Source organism: Rhizopus delemar, genomic scaffold (genome assembly GCF_000149305.1).
Source record: "Rhizopus delemar RA 99-880 supercont3.12 genomic scaffold, whole genome shotgun sequence".
NCBI lineage: Eukaryota > Fungi > Mucoromycota > Mucoromycetes > Mucorales > Rhizopodaceae > Rhizopus > Rhizopus delemar.
The window spans coordinates 555899-574500 of record NW_027137838.1 but is presented as its reverse complement, the minus strand read 5'-3'; the positions used below and the strand labels follow the sequence as shown (position 1 = coordinate 574500).

The following is an 18602-nucleotide window of genomic DNA, read 5'->3' as shown; positions in this document are numbered from 1 at the left end:
ATTTACCAACAGATAAGCATTTAGTCCTATGAATGTCAAGTCTGTAAAATAAGCAAAAAAGTGTCTAAACTCTCCTGTCTTTAAAGACCAAATGATATCAACCCACAAGACTACAAAACTATACAACACAAGTGGCGAACGAATGATAAACAATGTTTTAGAAGATACAAAATTAGAGCTAACAGCTCGCTCTGGCTCAAATTGATCGAGTCCAATCCATTGGATGATTGCAACGTTGGATCTCTTTATCGGCTCATCACAATACACGCGCATGTTGCAATAAACAAAAGAAAAAGGAGTTCCTTTCGTGTGCTCTTTTTTTTTTTTTTTTTTTTTTTTTTTTTTTTTCCTTATGAAAGTAATCTTTGATACCTCCTTTTACTTTATAATGTCATTAAACGACTTTTAGGGAGTTAAAGTAGTAGGGCAAAAATAAAGCTGGCAGTTGTATGCACTGTATAGAGTTCTCCTGAATAAGAATAGCATTGTATCAATTCTACAATGATAGATTGCTCATTAGTTATCTATTCAATCACATTCATGAATTGATCCAAGCTTATTTAGGTCATACCTTGTCTGACGGAGGATCCTCAAAATAAGAATTAAACTATATGCAGTATGCTTTATCTTTACATCTATTTATTGTTCTCGTAGCAATTGTACTTTTTTTTTTTGCTACCCCTCAATGTAGTAAGCAGCATCCTCCTATGGTTACACACAAGGCACATTTCACGATATTAAATCACCATCAAACGAGCTTTGAAACCTCAACAAAAAATTAAATCAAATTGCTTGTTAAATTTGCATCACACTGGTTTTGTGTAAATCTCAAAACCCCCCTGTAATTTGTTGATTATATTTTAATATGAATTCGAGCTTGAAATGGAAATACACAAGTTTTGTTGAGATTTGAACTGTGTTGCGCTCTTCTTATTCACCCCAAGAAACACCCCTTTCTCCTTCTCTGTCTGTTCGGACCGGACCTGTCAATCGGAGGTCGAAGTAGCAGAAGCCTCAATTTTTTTTTCTCTTGTCCTTTCAAAAGTTCCTCTTTGCAGTAATGAGACCCATTTTACTTCAAGGCCACACTCGTGCATTAACACAGATCAAATACAACCGAGAAGGTGATTTACTGTTTACAGTCTCCAAAGACAAAGTTGCCAATGTTTGGTACTCTCATAATGGAGAACGTTTGGGTACTTATACAGGTCATCAAGGAAGTGTTTGGACTATTGATGTGAATGGTATTTTCAAAAACGTACATACGATGCGTGAAACTAAACTTGTTTATTTAATATTAGCTGAATCTACATTACTTGTTACTGGTTCAGCAGATAACTCTTGCAAACTTTGGGAAGTTCAAACGGGTCGATGTTTAAAGACTTGGGAATTCAAGACGGCTGTGAAGCGTGTTGAGTTTAGTGAAGACGGTTCTATGGTTTTATGCGTAACCGAAGAGCGTATGGGATATTCAGGAACCGTTACAGTTTACCCTGTTAATAGCGACATCAATGGTGCCCGTACGTATTTTTTTATATGGATAATAAATTCTTGTACTTATATACGCTCTATAGAATCCAATTCACCTATTGTGGTCATCACGAACAACGGAGGATCTAAAGCTGTTGTAGCTGGATGGACTTACTTGGACAAATACATTGTTACCGGCCATGAAGATGGTACCATCTGTCAGTGGGACTGGAAGGCTAACGAAAAGATCAAGTCTATCAAAGCACACGAGAGCGTTTTATCTGATATGCAATCCAGCAACGATCGCACATACTTTATTACTTCTTCAAAAGACAAAAGCGCAAAGATCATTGATTCAATGACATTGGACATAAAGAAAACGTACACTGCCGACACACCTCTGAACTCTGCATCTATCACACCCAAGCATCAGGAATTCGTCATTATCGGTGGTGGTCAAGATGCGATGAATGTCACAACAACTTCTGCTAGACAGGGTAAATTCGAAAGTAGATTCTATCACAAGATTTTAGAAGAGGAAGTCGGTCGTGTCAGAGGTCATTTTGGTCCTATCAATACGATTGCTGTCCATCCCGATGGAACTAGTTATTCTAGTGGTGGTGAAGATGGTTATGTTCGTGTACATCATTTTGATCCTGATTATTATACTTTCAAGCTTGAAATTTAGATTAAAATTTTTTGTTTTATTTAAACATGTGAATCAGACATTGCATCTGATAATTGTTTGTGTATATTGAGTTGCTCGATGACAGCTCTTGTTAATGAGGAATTGGCTCTTCCGGTCGTCTTTAACATTGCTGTCTGTGGTGCAGTTGTATTAATTTTTGTAGATGTGTAGCCGTCCTCTAGAGGCGTTCGTGTTATATACGTGATGGGTGGTGGGGGAGGAAATGTTCGGTTGGGCTGATTGAAATGAACGGCTGCCCAGGTTGGGTGCTCACGTTCAATTTCCATCAAGGTGTTTTCTAAAATTTTTATTCTTTCAAATATAGAAAAAGGCGGATCTGCGTTTTGATCTAGTTTTACATTCAAGTGTTGTTCTATATTATTTATTCGTTCTGTTGAGTCAGCGCTTGTTAAAGTCGTGTTGTCTTTATGCTTATTCGCTGCTGTTGTTGTCGATCGAGCAAGTGGGCCGTCTTCGTTGTTTACAATGTCAAATTTCATTTGAATATTTCGATTAATTTCTCGAGCGTCTGTTCTCGCACAAGTTACATCATCGGCAGTAGGATCATGACGACTTAGAAATTCGGTTCTATTGCTTTCGTCCAGTTCATTTCGTTTTGCTTGTATAAAAGTGCTAATTCGTTGATCAACTTCCTTTGTTGTTGCTCGTATTTGAACCTGTTCACCGTCCATGCGCTTGATACGCTCTTTATTTTCGTCCTCATCTTCTGTTATAGACTGCCTTCGCCTCTTTACTAGTAGATCTTTGTGTGTCTTGTCTGGTTTGTCTAATACTTCTTCCTTAGCATCAACATGCTTCTCTAAGCGTTCTATTAATCGTTCAACAAGTTTTTCTAATTCATCGGGCAATTTTTCTAACTGAGAGCGAGAAAGAATGGCCAGTTCTGAATTCAAGCACTCGCTTGTCTCTAGAAGCCCAATTTCTTTAAAGAAACGAGTAAATTCTTTATCCCATGACAGTGTTTCCTCTGCAGACATTTACAAATAAAACAAAAATTAAAAAATTTAATGAACATTAATGGCCGTTTCACTTGTCTTTTCATTATCTGACCAATTATATTTCGTATAATTGCCTATTTGAAATCACAGCCGTTGTTTCTTTTTATTATAATAAAAAACTTTTCTTGTTTATCAATATATATTAACTAAAGTAGATAATCCAAAGCCTAGAAAGATGAAAATATCAAACAGCGTACAAAATAAAAGTACAAGTTAGCAAAGAGCGTTCTAACCACATGTTTGCTAGTTTAACTTTTTTTTTTTTTCCCTTTTCTTTGAAATTTGTTTCTTGAGCTCAAGGTATGAATAAGATATGTTTCTAATGAACATGATATACACACAATGTCACATTTTATTTTCCTTGGACACTAATCAACCCAATTCATTCTGCATAGTCATCACTTTCACTTTTTTTTGAACCACTATGGGTATCTATTAAAAGGTGTTTCTAGTTGAAATCATACATCATACAATGACATATGAATATTGCTGAATTATTCTTGGAGCCAAGCTGGTTTGTAAGCTGGATCATAAGGAACTTGTTCACGGTCAAACATTTCAATAAACTATGCAACAATAAGTTGTTATTCAAAAGTTATTTACAAAACCATTCGTAATTTACTTCTTGATCTGCCAAAACTTTTGTTCCTGCAAACTTGCGATATTCATCAAATATAGAAGTCATCGACCAATTTTGAATCTTTCTTAAACATCCAACTAAGCAACCAATTCGATGCTTTTCTTATATTTGTTAGACAAAGAATGATATGGCTTTATATGTTCTTCTTTTTTCATACCTTTCCTTTTAAGCAATGAATAAGTATAGGATGGCATCTTTTATCCAATAGTTTGACTAATGCATGTGTAATATCTTCATGGTTTACTTCAGTAAACGGTTCTTTATTTCCCTCTGTTCGGTAGTGAAATACTTGAATGCTCTCTTGTTCTACAAAATGTTGCATTTCGTGAGGGTAATCTTCCATAGCAAAGTATCTAAAATAAGATACATGTTTTATTATTGGTCTATAACTCTATTTTCCTAAAAAAAAAATAACTTACAAGATCGTTTTCAAACCTAACTTGCGTAGAAAGGCAAAATTCTGTTTATTTGGATGTCCAGAGCGATAAACACCAGAGGCAATCATAGCAAAATTAAGTGGTGGAACAAGTGGCATGTTAGGTCTTGCGTAACATATCGAGCAAATGTCATAATGGGTTGTATTGCGATGAGCGTTTTTCACGAGAACTGTAGAGGATGAGTGCTCACTGTTCATTGAAATGAGCAGAGAAAAAAAACGGTAATCTCAACTCCGAGTCTTGCTTTGATTAGAAAAATAAGAGATAATTGTTAAAAAGCTAAAATTATATGCATAACTAAAGAAAGCTATACTCTCGGTTGATTAATATTACTAATGATTTACTAGATATCTGCTAGAAAAATAGCAGTGATTGAAGCATGTATCCTGAAGGTTTTTCTTTCATACATATGCATTTCATTTGAAGGTAATAATGTAACAATAGCCACCTTAGCACATAGAAAATAAGCAATGAAATTGTCTCTTTCTTTTCTTTTGCTCCTTTTGTTGATACTATTGATGTTTCTTGTAACAAATAATGCAGTAGATTCTGGTAACCTTGAGTCAAACAAATTTGACATGTACAGAATATACCACATATCTTGTAAAGAATACATCCGCTACTAGACTAACGTTTTCCACCAAGTATAAATTAGGGGATGAGAAGTTGATTTATGGGAAGAGACAGAAAATGTGTTAGAATAATCAATAATCATTCATATTATGCAGATTCAAGCTGCTGGATGCAGCAGTTTGCAAATGATGATAAAACTGGAAATAGTGGCTATTAAAAATATGAAAAGATATGTTAAGAAGCTTACCAATATCCGAAATAATGTGTTTCGTATTGGTCAATTCGAAGCACCCTTTGAAATCCTGTTCCGCCAAAAGATAAATAGCAAAAAACGCTTTAACTAATTATGAGCATAACAGCAGAAAGAATAATTCTATATGCATCATGTGTGGTCGTGAACTTTTATCATAAAGAATCCAAAATCACCAAGACGAATAATTTGCTTGAATTTAGACATTGGACAGACATTATGAAAAGAAAGGAAGACTTGCAAAATATGAACAAGTAGTTTCTTAAATAAGCAATAAAAACTTCCCTTTATTTACATTAATATCTATTGTTGATGTTCCTTGTGCTTTTTTGATTCAACTGCAGTTCTTAAAAATGTATGAATTTGTCCTACTGCTTCAAAGCATGCTTCTTGACATGATGAATACTTTGATAATTGTTAATATACATAAATTATTTTATGAAAGCTATATATCTCACCTCTGCTTCATTGAAAATTCCATCTGAGTCTGACAATAGTACATTTGAAGTTTTACGTGTATTATCAAAAGCAAATGTGTGAACAGATTTAGCATCCTAACAATAAATTTGATGAGAAAATTCTCTTGTCTCCAAAGCCAAATTTAATTTACTTGTAATTCGACAGCTGTTGGATCTAATACAACTTCACAAGTTTTATTGTCAAACATACAAGTTACTGCTGCTGCCATGTATTTTAAAGGAATTCCTGCATCTAACAAAGCTAAAGCAATTGCATTGATTGAAGCTGCCAACACGGATCCATCGTCTTTTATAACTTGAACTGTAATTTGAATAAGTGTGCGAGGCATCATACCACCTAAAATGATCGGCTCAAATGTAGTACGTAAAGTGTTTTCAATCAATTTTTCTTTTGTGGCTCTGACTCCTTTAGCTGGTCTGACAATAACTTCTACAGTAGCTTCGTCTAATTTCTCATCACGCATTTGTACTTCCACAGGTCCTGATACGGAACAAATGACTGATGTTGTTCCTTTTTGTAAACAAATGTAAGCATGTAAATAACAATAGGTTTGATTTCTTTTAATACCAAACTCAAATTTAGCTGAGCCATCTGCTCTACTTAATATGTTTTGCGATGCAGACAAGGTTCTTGTTTGCTTATTGTCTGCACGTCGATCAGGTCTTGTTACCATTATCTGTTTGAGAAAGCGAAAGTTTTTTTTTTTTTTTTTTTTTTTTTTTTTTTTTTTTTTTTATGTAAGACCGTGACTTTGTAAAGTCAAAGCTGTTTCATCGATGCACTTTGGTTAAAAGTCTACTAGCCTCATTTCCCACAAAAATAATCCCAACAGTCTTACTGAATAATTATTCTTAAAAGCTTATATAGTAAACATGATAGACAAACTTCAAGTATTTTTTTATTCCATATACTCATAAAATACACAGCTGCCTTATGGAGCGCACGTTCATATCATTTAATAATTTGTTTTAAGCGCATAAAATAACATAGAGTTCGCTACCTTAGTTTATATCAGTCCTCAGTTGCTTGGAGAAGGAGAAAATAAATTCAAGACAGCGTCTTATGCTCACAGTAAATATTTTTGTATAGTTTTTGTTTTGTGGAATTCAATTTTGTGCCTGATAGCCAACCAAGCAAGTTTCTTTGTACAAAATACAGGAAATCAGGCAGATATTCCTAATAAATCTGTTGATGTCTATACAATTACTTTTATTATTTGTAATTGTATCCATGTGGATAAGGTCGTCAAGGAAGCATACGGAGTATTAAAGAAGTGAGATCGTTTTATATCTCTTGAATTTAGCAGGTAAATAACCCATTGATTGGAAAGCAAATACAATCACACCAAATGAATTTTCAGACAAAGAAATTTATTGGGAAAATTTTATCCTCATAACAAAATGAAGTTCCTCTTTTCTCAACCATCAACTCATCGAAAAAACATGTCAGCTCGAATCTCCATATACTGCACATAAGTTTTAATTATATCTTAAGATGAAACAAAAGAAAGTAAGGCACGGGGATTTTTTTTATCTTCTTAGAACACATCACTCAATTAGAGAGATTGCAGAGCTCGTTGGCTTGAACAAGTCCACTGTGCAAGATATAAAAATCAAAATTGATAACTATGACAGCCCTTTGCCTCGCAAACAAACAGGACGACTGTTGAAAATAAATGAAAGAACTGAAAGGCGTTTGAAGAGGATAATTAGGAGGATCCTTTTGTCTCCTGTAAAGAAATAAATACGGAGCTAGCAAAGTTGAATGTTTTTATTTGTATAAAAACTCTTCGACCATATGTCGATTAACTTGACCTCAAGTCATACAGAGCAGCTCACAAGCCTAAATTGACTGCAAGACATCGTAAGAGTAGACTTCTCTGGGTGAAGGAGCACATCAATTGGGCCAAAGGCCAATGGATAACTGTTAATTAGTCTGATGATTTGCGCTTTTGCATGGAAGGCAGTAACCGCTATAAAAGAGTACTCAGGAAGGACGTAGAGCGTTACTATGAAAGAAATGTGGTATCTATAGTCAAGTGGTGGTGATGATGGTGGTGTTATGGTTTGATGATGTTTTTGGGGAGGAGCTTTTGGACCTTCAGAAATTACTAACACCAACTCTGTAGACCAAGAAACATATATCAATATTTTGGCTAACATGTTTCATCTTTGGCTTACAGACGTTATGGTGTGTCAGGAGAGAGTTTTTACCTTCCAAGAGGATGGGGCTTCCTGTCATACAGTTAGTTATGCTAGACAGTGGAAGGAAACCCATCAAATTAGAGGCTTTGAGTACTGGTCTACTCAAAGTCCTGATTTGAACCCCATCGAGCACGTTCGGATTGCTCTCGAAAGGAAAATTGAGAGAAAAAGATCATCTGTCAAAAATTTGGAGCAATTGAAGGTGGCTTTATAAGAAGAATGGGTAAGACTGGATTATAAGTTTGTCGACGAAGAGGCAATGTAAAATAGTTTCTAAAGCTAAATACGGCAAAACAGAATACTGAAAATGATTATATATATATATTAAAATAAACACTTGAAACTTTCTTTTTTCACAATCTAAAATCCCAAGCTCAAGTTTACACGTATTGATTGGTCTTGTACTTATATGCCATATTATTCAATATTTTGTCCAAATATTTATCTGGTGCGGCTGTATAGATCAAGGTTAAACATATGTACGAAGCAAGGAAGATGTAAAAAATAAAAACATTTCTTCAGAGCTTTGTTGGCTTGAAGTGTTATAAGTATAAAATAAGAACAAAGAAGAATTAACGAGGACAAACAATAGTTTTAAATACGAATACTTTTATTAAAGAAAGATTTCAAGGCTATTTATATTAGTTTGAGCAGAACCTGATATCAGATGATAAAAGATAGCTACGCCAATGATTTGGTATGCATAAGAATATTTTATAAAGTGTTAATTATAAATCGTCTAGATATAAACTGAAACATATTATTCAGGGTAGTTACTAATCATCAGAATCTATTCTTGTTCAAACTCATTTATAATGATTTAGTCTAGAACAATAAAATTGTATCTTATTGACATGTCAAAACATGACACTGCTGGAACAGGAAAGCTCCTAATGTTTTCTTCAAAGTCTTCAAAAGAGCTCTAGAAAATAGAGTAAAAAAAACGTAAGTATTTGATACAGGTACTTCATACAGGTAATGATTTACGTTGTCAACCGCAAATTCTATATACGCTTGGCATTCGGTTGGCATAACATATTCTTCTGCATTCTCTTCTGCTTTGCTATACTTCTTATATAGCTCCTTAGGTATATTTGGTTTAGAGGAGACGCCTTTCCCATAACGAATCACATCATGCCTCTCGGAGCTGTTACATAGAAGAATTTATTAGCCAACAAAAGGCTCACTTAGCTAGGATATAGCAATTGGGACACTGTAGCTGCACTAATTAATATCATCATTTCTCTTGCTAATTTCTAAAAAACTTATCCAATAACTCCATACATCCATATCATAAAGGTAAACTTCCTTCTTTCTGGACCCATCCTCAGCTTCTTTTCCTTTTTCATCTTCTTCATCTCTATCTTCGTCGTTATCTATGTTCTTCATCTTTCTCTTCACTCTTTGATAATTATTATTGTTTCCAATATGTAAAATACTATGGTTTAAGCTTATTGGTGAATGGCTTGATGATGCTCGATTGGAAGTTGGTATAAATTTATTCAGCTCAGCAATTGAGTAGCTTTACTCCTTTTGAAAGGTTTGTATGTACTTTTTTCATTTCGCTTAGTATGCTTAATTGTTGGAGTCGTTGTATATCGCCCAAATAATGGCGGTAAACGACATTTACTTGTTTTAAGGTATTTTCGTTATGGCCACTATGCGTATCGTTCAGATAGTTCTCAAAAGTCCAATACTCTGGAGTGTTAAGTGTAAAGAACCCCTTGCCCTCTTCTGCTTTAATGTTCATTGTGAAAGCTTTGAGGTTCTCCGGAAGGATCATTATATTTACGGTTATTTGTTAAAAGTGTACTGAATAGCTATAAAAATTCCCAACAAATAATTTAGTTACTGACATTTTGAATATATTGATTAATAACAAAAGGTTATACCTTGACTAGTAGTTGAAACTCTTTATAGAAGGGTAATAAAATAAATACTTTTTATAACCAAAGAAAACATGAAACAGAACGCCAACAATAAATATATAAGACATGAGCAGTTGGACTTGTGTACTCTCAGTATTTACTAGATCTTTCTTGCTACATGTTTTAAATTGGGTCTTTAAGTCTTTTTAACCAAACTTGAGCAGTATCCTATACTGTTATTGCCATTCTACCTGAAGGAGCTGCCTTCCATAGCTTAATTCTATTAAAGTAGTAAAAGATAGCGCGCTGTTTGTTTGAATAGACATTTTTTGCTTTATTTTTTTTTCAACTGCATCATCCTCAGCAAACTCCTCCATCTGCACATCAAGCCGAACAGTAACCCTTTCAGGAGTTGGTTTCTGAGATATCCTATAACAACTTAACATCATTAAGGCTCTACTGCAGAAGAGGTCAACGTTCTCTTCCCAGTCTGTCGCTTTTTCTTCATTCTCATCTCTTATTTTTCCATGAACGTTTTCGTAGAAAAAGGACTACTTATTTTATACTATTGGAATGAAAGAAATTATAGTAACCTACTTTTCTGGATTGAGTCAGCCGCAATTTAAGGTTTACAAAACCCAATTTAGATCTTACAAATCCGCCATTTGGGCATAGCAAAGCCTCTGTTTGGGTGCAACGAAGCCGTATGAAGTATCCTCTCTAAAAGGGAATTGCATTGAAAAATGTTGTCAATGAACTTGAATAGATTAAGATGACATGCTATATTTTTGATAGCGCTCTTAGCTATAATAATAATAAAAATTTTGAGCATTAGCCGACAAATTGAATTATATTAATCATTAGTTATGAATTGCTTTATATCAAATGACAAACCAAGTTATTTTGATTTTAAGAGAAGGCAAGACTCCAATTACAAGTAAACGCCCGTCTCTCTCCCCCTCCCCCTTTTTTTAGTGTTTGGATCGTGTGCTTTTGCTTAAATTGTACTCATCCTTTATTTACATACATACATCATAGTTATTTTCTATCAACCTGAAAAGAGTAACACAAACAATCAAGTTTTTTATGCAAGCCTTTTATAGATAAAACTAATTAGCATCTAATGGTTTCCCCACTCCAAGATTTTATTATTAATCCACCCTTTTTTTGTATTTTATTTTTTTTACATAAAAGATACTATTAAAAAAGAATACTACTTTACTTTTGGCTTTATTAATTATTTGTCTGAATTGGTATTCCATGAGGGTTACACACGGAAGTTGACTCCTCTCTCTCCCCCTTTTTTTTTAATAATTCCTATTCCTTTCACCTAAAGTATATTTTATCAGATTTATAAAGCTAAGGTAAGAAAAGATACAAGATCAAATGCAAATCTTACTTTGGTTTTAGTCTATGCTTGAAAGTGAATAGAAAGGATATATAAATAGTTAGTGTTTCATATGAAAATCATGCAGATAAAGAAAAGAGTTGTACAAACAAGCCAAAAAAAAATGTAATGTCTTTTCATATAACTTGAGGTTTGTTATAAAGAGAAAAAGATTCTATTCTTTCAAGCATAGATTATGTCTTATATCACTTTATTGCCGTTTTTATAATAAATTAATAAAGAAGGTAGTGATTGTAGAAAGAGAAATGGTTTACGGGGGGTTTTTTTTTCTTTTGTTTATCAGTCAGTTTAGAACGGTATTTTCTCCTTTTTACCGTTCCTTTATAGTTGAAAAAGAAAGAATTCTTGGAAAATAAACAAAAAATGGCCCGACCCCTCCAACAAAGCTATTTAAAGGATTTTTTTCCTTACTTTTTTTTCTTTCTTTATCAAACCAAATACTCTTCTCTCTAAAACTAATGGCTTGAATCCTTTTCTCTCTAAATGGTGATGGTCTGAATGCTCTCTTATCAATCACTCTTTTGCTTTTGATGCTTCCATAATCTATCTTGCTACATTGCTCTTATGAAATCAAATGGCTAAAAGTAAAATGGTTTAAAAAAAGATAATAATGATTAGACACTGAACTGACTAAATACATTTAGTTGCTGATGCTACAAAACAAAGATCCTTTTCATTTTTTTGGTGCGCTTGTTCTCTATACAATCATTGACTCTCTTTGTAAGATATGTGCTGCATGTGTTTTGTCTTGCTCCTTCTCCAAATATATCTTTATACATCAAGAACTCTTGGCCTGATAGTCTGGTACCTTGAAGCATTAGGTGGGTAAACAATTCAAGTAGCAAACAGTTTGCAGCATTCACGCTGTAGCTTAAGGCTGACCGAGTTGTTGCTTCTTGGCTTAGTGGACCCATTAGACCCGAAACAGGCTATATGGGATAACATTCCGTACCATTCCAGGTGGGCAAACTCGCCGCGTAACTTGAGCAGGGGAAGCGATATGAGATTGGGGCGTCCTAGAGACACTAAAAAAACATTTTGCTTTACATATTCTTACTGATTGGTCTATTTGTCATCTTCAAAATAATTACTTTGGTTAATCAACACTTGTTTATCTTAATCCATATCATCTTGTTCAATCACTTGTTAATCTCTAAAGCCACTTTTAAATAATCATCATTTTAAACATAACAACCCATTTATAACTTGCATATATACAAATAAAACGTAAACTTACAAGCGCACCTAAAAAAATTTTAAAGATTATTTATTTATAAAGTCCATTTGAGCGCGGGGTATTTATCCCATCTGTTCGCCAGGACTAGTTCAATATGGGGTAAAGTAAAGTGAGACTAAAAAACCCTTCGGGATCAAGTTAAAAAAAAGGTTAAAAGAAAAGTATTAGGATAATGGTAATATTCTTAATGCTTTAAGAGCCGATTTAGAAGGAGCTGGCCATGTGGAGGTCTGGTACAAGTGTCTATATGGTTGTAAAGATGATCCAGTTCAGATAGTATTGAACATATAGTTAACCAACTAAGGATCCAAGGGGTAATTGTTCGACTTGAACGAGGAAGTTTTGTTGGTAAGAGATTTAAAAGGAACGACAAAGGATCTTCAATAGTACAAGGATCAAAGCCATCTTTGGTCATAGCTTTAAATCGCTGAACTTGTTGTCGCAGTTCAGTGGCATAGTCATTGTGAATCAATAAGACTAGGATGTTTCTATCAGAATAATGCATGTTAAGGATTCGGTTAGTATTAATGTCAAGTTTACGCAGAAGGGATCTAGCCTATCCGATTGGAACTCTAGCCTTAGAAAAAATGCGCTTAGTTGGTTAAAGCCCAGCCTATCTGGTAGAAAATATGCGCTTAGTTAGTTAAAAATCCAGCCTACCTGGTAGTCTACCTGGTAGTAGGAACGGAGACATATTGAGCTTTTTGATTGTCCGATGGTGGCTGAAGGAAGCGTGCAGCATCCTCTTGACGTTGCAGGCGCTTTTGGTTATGAATTGCAAATAGGCTGTCTTTAATACGTTGTATCTTAGCAGGTTCATGTCAAGGAGCGAGTTTAATGTTAGTCATTTGGATTGTAGCTTCTTGATTTCGGCAAGGAGGTTGATTTAAACTGGGAGAAGGGTCCATAGTTTGTGATTGTTGTAAAATTTGTTGCTGAAGATCATCAGTTTGAGGGCGGCATACTATTATTTGCTGCTCTAGCTGTTGGCAGCTCTTATGTCAGCGCTGGATTATATCAGGGTGGATTTGCAAGTCTCCTCCGAAATGATTGATGGTTGGTGTGTGCGTATTGTTAGTTTCTTGGAAAGATCTACAGTATGGATTAGCGATCAATCGGTTAACTGCTTCCCAAATAAAAGCACTCGAAGATGCTCAGAATGAACACTTACGACGAATATATGATGCATCTAAACGTGCCTCAACCAAATATATGCGTCACTTATCACGCTTGCCAACAATGAAAGAGCGAATAAACATGCTCCAAGCTCAGCTTCTCTTTCGATCTTTAACGCTACCTGAAGACGATCTCCTAACAAAACTTATGCTGCACATACAATGTGACAGACATCAACAATGGTACAAACTGTCCAAGTCCTCGCTTTGGAAAAGCATGCCTCCTCCAGTGGAAGAACTCAGTATCAAGACTTTCAAGGACATTAAGAAACAGCTTCTGCAACAAGGTTTAGATTATCAAAAACAACATAAAAATTTAAAGCTGCTTTCTTGCTATCGACCAACAGCCTCACTTGATCCAATCCTTTGGTTGTCGATGACCCAAAAAGAACGTAGCCGATGCATAAGGTGGAGCCTTGGATGGCTTCCTGGCGGCAAACCCAAGTCCTGTCCCCTCCATCCAAATCAGTTGCTGATAAAAACGCATGCAATTCAATGTTTCAACATGCACAACCGGCTACAAATGCCAAATATTATTGAAGATCCTTTGTCGTTCCTTTTAAATCTCTTACCAACAAAACTTCCTCGTTCAAGTCGAACAATTACCCCTTGGATCCTTAGTTGGTTAACTATATGTTCAATACTATCTGAACTGGATCATCTTTACAACCATATAGATACTTGTACTAGTTGTTTATTAATAAGAAGTAATATAGGCTGTATCAGTGTGTCTTAATGAAGATTATATAATATTGTATATAAAGTAGGATTTAATTCAGTAACAGAAATAATAAATGCACATATATAAACATATCATTGACCGTATCAATTTAAACAAGTAGTTGTGCTGTAAGAAAGACTAAATCAAGCTCATCCTATTGCACATAACATTTTTGGGAACAATATTCATAACCATTATTTCTATTGCTTTTACAGAAAACGAATTTCTTTACAATTTGTTAGTAACAAACATAATTACAAATAAATGCCTGACTGTCATATGAGAAAAAAAAGAAAAAGAATACTGAGCATGATAATGAGCAATACTAATATATCCAGATGTAACATCAGCGTTCCAATTTCTATCGAATGCTCCTATTATCCCTCTTGATGAATTTACCTCATGTTCATAGACAGCAGTAAAAATTAAGTATGCTGATATGTTTAAAATAGTGGAAATATATGTCTCCTGGTCTTGGAAGACGCTAACCAGTAGTGAACGTTCTTCAGAAAGGGCACAAGAGCCCAGTCAGTTCACCTAAAGAAGATGTATTCAAGAAAGAAAAAACAATTGTGATAAAAAAAATAGACTTACAACTTAGCAGCATCTATTAAAATCGTGACTAGAAACAGATAGACTAGAGCTTTAAAAAAGACATTTTGGCCAATAATTCGAACAGTAGTTATGTAAACAAAAGCTGAATTCGTATAGAATTTGCTTAACTTGGAGCAGGCACCATATCAAGAGAGAAATAGGGTAAAAATCAAGGTACTTGTGCTTTTCAAAAAAAAAAAAAAAAAAAAAAAAAAAAAAGCTTAGATACAATGTTTTGTTTAAATAATTGTCGTACGAATAAAGAATATTAAACGAGTATCATATCTAATGCTTTTTATACCAATAAGAATAAAAAATGGAACGTACAGAAGGGGTTAGAGTGAGAAGATATAAAACAATGCATAACACAAAAATACCGAACTTGGAGCTTTATAATATATTTTATTGCTTACACTAATTCCTTTCTATAATGCACAAATGTTTACTTAAGATATTTTTAGAGTCTTTATATCAAAGACGGTACCATTATCTTGTATCGATTTTTTACTCCAATAATAACCTGCTAAACTCCAAAAAGATTATTATCAGCCCAATAGAATTGGACAACAATTTGTTTTGCATTATATTTTATCTTTTATAATCAATCTTTGATCTTTAACAAATTGAATGTATTGTAATAATAAAATTGATCAAGAAGAAACGCTTCTACTTAGATTTTGTACAACCCTGCTGTCAATTGAGCTACCTTCCCTGTCTACACTGTTTGTTTTATTATTAAAATAGCCCTCTTTCTTACATTTATTGGTTGAAAATGATATATACGATGCCCTTTTTTTTATTATTATTACAGTGTTCGTTTTTTATATATAAATATATGCCAAAGTAATTGCTTGAGTGGTGCAAACAGATAAAAATGCAATGGTGTTAGCGAATGGGAAGAAGAATGCTCGATTCTAAACTTCTAATAGCGAGATATCTTCATAGAAAAATGGGTGTTCTTCTGCTCTTATGGCTGATATTCGTGATACTGGGTTATATGTTAATAAAGACTAAAGAAAACATCTTAATACAATTCAAATAAATAGCTTACTTTCCCCTCTTTTTTACCTTCAGCAAATGAATCGCAGAGTCATCTACTTGGATATGTCCTCTATATTTTGATAATCTGTCTTTCAAGTCTTTTTGTTTAAATGCTATACAAATAATATAAGAAGGTAAAGAAGGAGAACGGATGAGTGGAACTTACGTGGAAAGTTACTGTTATAATCTGGTAAGGCTGATATGCCTGGCCAGACTTCTTCAGTAGGTGTACCTAATAATCTAAATGTTCTAAGCAACTGATCAATCTGTGAATCACCAGGTAATAGCGGTTGCATTGTCAACATTTCAGCAAATATACATCCTACACTCCACATATCAACCGCCGTTGAATATTGTGGACTACCTAATAATATTTCGGGTGCTCTGTACCAAAGTGTGACAACCTTGGTTTGTATAAAAATTGTTAGACTATACAACAATTGTAGAAAGTGTAGTTTGTATTTACCTCATGCGTATACGTTCTCATGGGAACACCGAAAACACGAGAAAGGCCTAGATCTGCAATGATCAATCGACCAGTTTTATCAATTAGCAAGTTCTGCGGCTTTAAATCTCGGTGAAGAATTCGGTTGGAATGACAGTAGTGAAGTCCGTTCAGTAATTGGTGCATAAAACTCTAGTGTGTATACATTTTTGAGTATTCAATCATTATTTAATATTGCTGCTTTTACTTTTATATGTCCAATCGTGAGCCCTGGTCGTCCCAGTTTATCCATGTACCGTCTCAAATCCTATTCAAAAAAGGTGAATAATACAATTACATTGATCAAGGATCCATTGTAATTACCACTTCTGCAAATTCAAATGCAAGAAATATTAACGTATCTTTTTGTTCCATGTCGAGTAAACTAAAATGAGAGAATTAATAAGAAAGAAAGGTCCTTGGTTTTAATTTATAATCTACCTGATGACATTTTTGTGTTTAAGTTCTTTTAAAATTGCAATTTCTCTAATTGTTGTTGTAGGTACGCCTTCCATCAGATTCAATCTAATCTTTTTAAGCGCTACTAACTGCTTTGTTTCTTTATTACGTGCCTTGAATACCACACCATAAGTGCCTTCACCGATTTTACTCAATTTTTCGTATCTTTCACTTCCCTCTCTCTCATCTCTCTCTAACTGTTCCCTTAATCTTTCTTCTCTCTCTCTTCTTCTTTCTATTCTTCTTCTTTGCTCTTCTTCCAATCTCTCCTGCTCCGTCAGTTGTGGTTCCTCTTGTGGTTGTGGCTCTGATTGTTGTGTCAGTTGTTCTTCTTGTGTTTGTTCTTCTTGGGGCCGTGATTCTATCTGTTGTTGATTATGCTGCAGTGATCGTGGTTCTGGCTGTAGTTGCTGTTGTTGTTGTAGTGATAATGGCTGCCTTGTTTTTTGAACGGCAAGTCTCGCTCTAAGTGGTTGAACAGTTTCCCGAATCCTTTTATCTGCGCTCTCGTTTATGACAGTAGGCGGGATATTTTCGTCTGTCATTATTTTTATTGTTATGGTTATAGAAAAAGAAAAAAGAAACGAATCCTCCGTTCGTCCAATAGTTTAAAAAAACACACAATGAAAAGTCGCGTCTGTAAAATTTTTTTAGATCTCAGCAGTGCATTAGTTGTATGTGCCCTGAAAGCATCAACCTGAATACAAAAGAGAATCAGTATCCATTCTTTTTATAAACAATTTTAAAAAAATGAAATCAAGCTTTTATTTTTCCATTAACCTTTATATAAGCCACATAATAGCCTTTTCATTAAAAAGGGGAATAAAAATAATTGGGGAAAACCCTTAGTGTTGAGTTCTTCCATTTTAACGCTTCTCTGACTAACATTTGCTAAGAACTTGAGATTTCCACAAAAGTCAGGATGATGTTTCCTTATTTGGAGAATTGTTAAATGATGTATTGGTGAATTTTCCCCTTTACACAAGTGATGATATCCACAGTTTAGATGTAGACAATTTGTAAATAAGGCATTCTATTATCAGGACTAAGGTAATAAAAGGTAACAATAAAATAATAATAAAAGAGCTAAATAAACGACCAATTGGTATTTTATAAATTTAATAATATTTGTTGTAAAAATAAATATACAATGAATACTTTTTTTATGGATGAAATTATTAATACTTATTAAAGCTCATCGAATAATATAAGGATTACAAGCGATGCAAGTACATTAAACAGCTATTCGCTTTCCATCCCTTTCTATATATTTTTGCCTTATTTGGAAGCCCTCTTTATGCACCACTATAGTAAGCAACTTCATTAACTGCAGGCAGACTTAACTGTTGCTCGTGCTAAGAGACACAAGTTACAACAAGAGAATTCTTCCTTTCGGAAACGACTTGCTCCGAAGCCATCAAATACAGACATCCCACCTTCTCCATCTGAACATACCGCATCGCCTACCGTTTTCTTCCTCCCTTGTAATAATCCCGCCTCACATAAGCGACCCTCCTTCACTTACAGTTGCTAAGCCTAAATATGATGCTTCCTAGCCTAGCCTGACTACCATTGACAGGCAATTTTCTTCGCCTGCTGAACCAACAGGCTTTAGAGTCATCCATGTACAAGGATATGTCCGCAAAAAACTTCAAGATGAACATAAAGACCATATTAAAGATATTTGTGATGAAAATACGCAGTTTACTATAGAACACGCAACAGAAAGCTTAACTAAGAGTTTTGATGATCTAAGATTTCTAGGACTGTAGTATACGAATTTATAGCAAATGACAGTAGGCCTTCAGTAAAACGGGCAACCTTTCATTCGAGGAAAAGAAATTCACCATCATC

At 34.4% G+C, this 18602-nt stretch overlaps 7 protein-coding genes across 7 annotated transcripts; 2 read left to right on the top strand and 5 right to left on the bottom strand.

The window, feature by feature from the left end:
* Nucleotides 1–1060: 1060 nt before the first annotated feature.
* RO3G_13501 (uncharacterized protein) lies at nt 1061–2158 on the top strand (the record flags this gene model as incomplete). Its single annotated transcript, XM_067668085.1, has 2 exons — nt 1061–1520; nt 1575–2158. The coding sequence occupies 2 exons, from the start codon at nt 1061–1063 to the stop codon at nt 2156–2158; spliced, it is 1044 nt and encodes a 347-aa protein (XP_067524186.1).
* Nucleotides 2159–2178: 20 nt separating this feature from the next.
* RO3G_13500 (uncharacterized protein) lies at nt 2179–3156 on the bottom strand (the record flags this gene model as incomplete). Its single annotated transcript, XM_067668084.1, has 1 exon — nt 2179–3156. One exon carries the CDS (start codon nt 3154–3156, stop codon nt 2179–2181), a length of 978 nt encoding a protein of 325 aa, XP_067524185.1.
* A 515-nt stretch (nt 3157–3671) lies between these two features.
* Nucleotides 3672–4352, bottom strand: RO3G_13499 (uncharacterized protein; the record flags this gene model as incomplete). Its single annotated transcript, XM_067668083.1, has 4 exons — nt 3672–3743; nt 3800–3913; nt 4062–4170; nt 4237–4352. The coding sequence occupies 4 exons, from the start codon at nt 4350–4352 to the stop codon at nt 3672–3674; spliced, it is 411 nt and encodes a 136-aa protein (XP_067524184.1).
* Nucleotides 4353–5380: 1028 nt separating this feature from the next.
* On the bottom strand, nt 5381–6230 carry RO3G_13498 (uncharacterized protein; the record flags this gene model as incomplete). Its single annotated transcript, XM_067668082.1, has 3 exons — nt 5381–5482; nt 5536–5631; nt 5688–6230. 3 exons carry the CDS (start codon nt 6228–6230, stop codon nt 5381–5383), a joined length of 741 nt encoding a protein of 246 aa, XP_067524183.1.
* A 5641-nt stretch (nt 6231–11871) lies between these two features.
* RO3G_13497 (uncharacterized protein) lies at nt 11872–12779 on the bottom strand (the record flags this gene model as incomplete). Its single annotated transcript, XM_067668081.1, has 3 exons — nt 11872–12062; nt 12275–12282; nt 12571–12779. 3 exons carry the CDS (start codon nt 12777–12779, stop codon nt 11872–11874), a joined length of 408 nt encoding a protein of 135 aa, XP_067524182.1.
* An 887-nt stretch (nt 12780–13666) lies between these two features.
* Nucleotides 13667–14302, top strand: RO3G_13496 (uncharacterized protein; the record flags this gene model as incomplete). The annotated part of the gene is made up of 2 exons (XM_067668080.1): nt 13667–14156; nt 14292–14302. The coding sequence occupies 2 exons, from the start codon at nt 13667–13669 to the stop codon at nt 14300–14302; spliced, it is 501 nt and encodes a 166-aa protein (XP_067524181.1).
* A 1376-nt stretch (nt 14303–15678) lies between these two features.
* RO3G_13495 (uncharacterized protein) lies at nt 15679–17293 on the bottom strand (the record flags this gene model as incomplete). Its single annotated transcript, XM_067668079.1, has 7 exons — nt 15679–15774; nt 15833–15918; nt 15972–16234; nt 16285–16442; nt 16498–16557; nt 16614–16674; nt 16731–17293. 7 exons carry the CDS (start codon nt 17291–17293, stop codon nt 15679–15681), a joined length of 1287 nt encoding a protein of 428 aa, XP_067524180.1.
* Between the last annotated feature and the right edge of the window lie 1309 nt (nt 17294–18602).